This window comes from Portunus trituberculatus, chromosome 1 (assembly GCF_017591435.1).
Source record: "Portunus trituberculatus isolate SZX2019 chromosome 1, ASM1759143v1, whole genome shotgun sequence".
Classification (NCBI taxonomy): domain Eukaryota; kingdom Metazoa; phylum Arthropoda; class Malacostraca; order Decapoda; family Portunidae; genus Portunus; species Portunus trituberculatus.
In genome coordinates, this window is record NC_059255.1 from 2098283 (window position 1) to 2103282 (window position 5000).

Sequence of the window (5000 nt, forward strand, 5' to 3'; positions counted from 1 at the left end):
TGACTTTATTAAATTTCTCTCTCTCTCTCTCTCTCTCTCTCTCTCTCTCTCTCTCTCTCTCTCTCTCTCTCAGGTCATTGCTCAGCGTGTTTGGAGCACTCGCTGTAACTGCTACTCTGTATGAAGCCTTGGCTATCAACTGCAACGTGGGTAAGTAGTAGTAGTAGTAGTAGTAGTAGTAGTAGTAGTAGTAGTAGTAGTAGAAGTAGCAGTAGCAGCAGTAGCAGCAGCAGCAGCAGCAGGTGGCAGCAGCAGCAGCAGCAGCAGCAGCAGCAGCAGCAGTAGTAGTGGCAGCAGCAGCAGCAGTGGCAGCAGTGGTGGTGGTGGTGGTGGTGGTGGTGGTGGCAGCAGTGGTGGTGGTGGCAGCAGGTGGTGGCAGCAGCAGTGGTGGCAGTGGCAGCAGCAGCAGGTGCAGCAGCAGCAGCAGCAGTGCAGGTGGTGGTGGGTAGCAGCAGCAGCAGCAGTGGTAGCAGTGGTGGTGGTGGCAGCAGCAGCAGCAGTGGCAGTAGTAGTGGTAGTAACAGTGGTGGTGGTGGTGTAGCAGCAGCAGCAGTGGTAGTAGTAGTAGTAGTAGTAGTAGCAGTAGTAGTAGTAATAAAAGTGGTAGTAGTAGAAGTAGTAGTAGTAGTAGTAGTAGTAGTAGTAGTAGTAGTAGTAGTAGAAGTAACAATAGTAGCAATAGTAGCATCGTAGAAATCATAAGGTGTCCGTAGAACCATAGCACCAGCCTTGAAAACCCGCGTCACTTCAACAGGAGCCTTTGGACATTATAGTGTTGGCGTGGCGCGGAAGTGTTGCCAAATACTTTCCCTTTATCCAAACACCATCCCATCAACACTCAGGAACGGAACCATTTAAAAGTGTATGGAAATCAAGTAACATATGTAATAAAAAGTAAGCACACACACACACACACACACACACACACACACACACACACACACACACACACACACACACATACAAATAAAAAAAAAATAGCAGGCATGTTCCATATTATAGTAGTAGTAGTAGTAATAGTAGTAATAGTAGTAGTAGTTTCATTCATAGATTAAATAACAATAAAACCACCACCACCACCACCACCACAACAACAACAACAACGACAACCTTACCTAATTCCCTTTAACCACTCCCTCTCTCCACCACCACCACCACCACCACCAAAGCCTTCCCAGCTACCGTTCGAAGCTTCAGTTTGTGGAGTAACTTGAGGCTTGTGTTTACGTACGAGCAAGGCAAAGAGACTGGCGACGTGATTACCTGCCTTCCCATGCTCAGGTGAGAGAGAGAGAGAGAGAGAGAGAGAGAGAGAGAGAGCATCGTTTAAGCGTTACACCTTTCCAACACATTACTAACTTCAAGTCTAATCAAATTCTCCTTGTAACACCCTGAGCATCTTATCACATCCCTTATTAACCCCCCATCACATTCCAGCACCTTCATCACACCCTCTCCGTCTTTCGCCTAACTCTTTCGACACTGTAAGGGGACTGGCGACTAAGTGGGTCTTTTTTATTCTATCTCTTTTTGTTTGTCTTTGGGTCTTAAATAAACAATCTATTCTATCATCTTTTTCTGTTTTGTAAGTCTTTAAATAATTTTTGCATCCATTTTTTGGGTTGGTAATTTTCTCGCAGCTCATAATCACTGTAATTAATCGCTTCAGTAAAGAGTAACGATAAAATAAAGCATAGTACATACACATTAACACTAACGATTGTTCAGATAAATGCCAATACTTACACGTGAAGGGCAGACAGCAAGGCGTATACTTCCCATCTCACTAAAGTCACTCGGACACTGATCACGTGACCACACCCAGCACGCCAGCAGCCACGGGAGCAGCTCGCAAGTTTCGGCTCAAGTCTTCATTCGGCTCAAATTTTTTTTTCTTTATTTAAATCCTATTGGTAATTTATTGTTTTCATTCAGTTATCTTATTATATTTGTTTCTTTTTTGTTCATTTGTTTTAGTTGTTTATGGTGAATTACGTAATTTTAGATATTAAAAAGAAAATATGAATAAACAGCTACATAGATAAAATAAATGAATAAATGATTAAAGAAATAAAGTAGACAACAACAACAACAACAACAACAACAACAACAACAAAAGACCATCCAATCCTCTATATCGTCTTCCTACACACTGTTGATTCCCTCTTTCAATATACACAAACCAGTTCACTCCCTCTTCTCTTCTTCCAGCATTACTTTGTCCCTTTTCAAACCCTGCCTCACTACTCACCCTTGTTTGTGCAGCTGGGTTTGTATCACGCCTAGCAATTCAACATTCAACATTCACGTATCATTTTCCTCAAGTCTAAGCTATTTTGAATCTGTTTCCATCAGTTTAAATGACCCCCACATTCTGATTTGAGTTCATACACCATCATGAACCAGGCAACGGTGCTTTGGTCTAATGTAAATGAGTTAATTTGTAATAGTAACTCATTGTTATTGTTGTCATTGCAATGTTCACGTGTGCTGTGTGTGTTATGAAGAGCGTGATATGGTAACACTGCCACCTACTACTGATACTGCTACTACTTCACTACTAATTCTATTACTACTACTACTGGTACTGCCACTACTACTCCAGTCTCCTACTTCTACAACTACTACTACTACAACTATTTATATTACTACTACTACTACTGCTACTGCCACTACTTTTCCAGTCTCCTACTACTGATACTACTACTACTACTACTACTACTACTACTACTACTACTACTACTACTACTACTACTACTACTACTACTACTACTACTACTACTTCTACTACTACTACTACTGCTATTACTACTACTACTACCACAACTACTACTCCAGCCTCCTCTACTACTACTACTACTACTACTACTACTACTACTACTACTACTACTACTTGAGCAATCAGCAGGAACATGTGTCTCGCAGTGTTACCATATCACGTGTCCTGACTTACCTCATTACTTTTTTATGCGCCTTTTTAACTACATACTGTAAAACGAGTTATGGAGGAAAGAAGGAAGGAAGGAGAGGTGAAGGAAGGAAGATAGAAGGAGGGAGCCTTATGAGGGAAGGAAGAAAGGGAGGGAAAGATACAGGAGATAGAAAGACAAGGAAGAAAGTTTGGAGGGAGAGAAACAGGAAGAGATAGGAAATAGGAAATGAGGGAAAGCAGAAACGAAGGAGAAGGAAAGAATGGTGGAGTGAAAGAGGAGGAAGAAGGAAAGAGGGAGGTAGGATTATAAAAGAAGAGAGATGAAGGCAAGGAGGAATGAAAGAAGGAAGGGAAACAATGAAATTACCACTCTCTCTCACACACACACACACACACACACACATCACGTCGCAAATTCTCACCCAACCATCCACACAGCCATCCATCCCCCACTAACCCTCCACCTAGTCACTCATTCATCCTTCCACCAGTTACTCATCCATTCATCCACTCAACTACGCCAAAACCACCAACCACACCTCATCCACACCATCCAGGCATCTACTCACCCTTCTATCCACTCATCCATTTATCCATCCACACGACAGTTCACTCATCCGCCCATCCACACACATGTACCCACTCACTCATCCACTCACCACCTTCACCGCCAGGTTGAATATGAGTAAATAAATGTAGAATGAGAACTTAAAATCGTGTGTGTGTGTGTGTGTGTGTGTGTGTGTGTGTAGGTGTGTCTAGGTGGTGATTCTCATGGTTCGCAGTTCTTGGTCTCTCTCTCTCTCTCTCTCTCCCTCTCTCTCTAGACACACACACACACACACACACACACACACACACACACACACACATTACTAACATGAAAACACAAGACAAGATAATGCACCGGTGACACAACACACATCCTTCAGTGACGTGCAGTGTTTGTGGCCAATGACAGGGCGAGGCAGCATCACGTGACCTTTCAGTCAGGCGGGAACCACAATCACCTCCCAGTGAAGAGTGAGGAGTGGTGGTGGGGCAACTCAGAACCTCAGTATGGCAGTGTGTGATGTGACTGTAATGTGGAGGAGTGGAGTGCCTCTGAGTGCCTATATGTCCCTGGAATGTCACTGCAAGGCGGCACTCTACACAAGCTGTTATCACCACGCTCAGTGCTGACAGATGATGGCGCACACACACACATACACACACACACACATTTCTATACCCTGTGGCTCAGTGTAGCGTCTTTCACTAGTTATATCTATTGTCTATTTGTGTTTGTGTTCTCTTTACACGGGAATCTGAAGCCAATAATATTACTGATGCATGATATGATCGAGTGAAGGCGATTCAGAATATGATACAAAACGTTCAAATCTGGCTAATTTTTTTTCAAAGGGTCAATTTTTCCAGATATTTCCAAGTGTTTTCAGACAAGTAGTGTGTGTGTGTGTGTGTGTGTGTGTTGAAGGATTGGCATGTAGATAAACTGTATGGGTGGATTACAAAGTGGCTGGAAGGATAAGTGAATGGAAGATAGGATAGAAATAAGGATGGATGTATGGATGATATATAAGTGTGTGGGTAGATGATTGTATTCGCGGTTGTGAGTAGGTGGTGAAAAGATGAATGGTTGTGTGGATAGGTGTGTAGGTGGATGAGTGAGTGGGTTGGTGTGTGAGTGGATAGATGGATGAATAAATGGAGCGATGTAATGGTGGTTGGGCGGTTAAATGGTTGGGTGGATGAGGTAATGGAGTAGGTGAGTTAGTTGGTAGGATAGATGGATGGAGTTAAGGCTGTGTGTGGATATGTACGAATGAGTGGATATGAAGTGGATAGGTGGATATGAGTCAGTGTGTAATGGATAGAATGGTGAACGTTACATTGGTGAGAACGAATCCACATGCTATCTTCACGACCTAACCTAACCTAACCTAACCTAACCCAACCTAACCTAACCCAACCCAACCTAACCTAACCTAACCTAATGTACATGAGGCAAATTAGATGAAAATAAGTAAAAATAGATAAAATGAATGAAATCGAATCGTAGTTATTG

At 42.8% G+C, this 5000-nt stretch overlaps 1 protein-coding gene across 6 annotated transcripts in view; it reads left to right on the forward strand.

Annotated features, from left to right (window-relative positions):
* The window catches only part of LOC123502746 (nose resistant to fluoxetine protein 6-like), a 49919-nt gene that overhangs the window by 17767 nt on the left and 27152 nt on the right, over positions 1–5000 (forward strand). For 3 of the 6 annotated variants that reach the window (XM_045252026.1, XM_045252161.1, XM_045252093.1), the window contains 2 exons: positions 74–150; positions 1170–1281. In XM_045252026.1, coding sequence (XP_045107961.1) covers positions 74–150; positions 1170–1281 — 189 coding nt within the window. Of the gene's footprint in view, positions 1–73; positions 151–313; positions 327–1169; positions 1282–3936; positions 3990–5000 lie in introns of those variants that run through there. The other 3 variants (XM_045252303.1, XM_045252387.1, XM_045252225.1) reach the window with 3 other exon arrangements.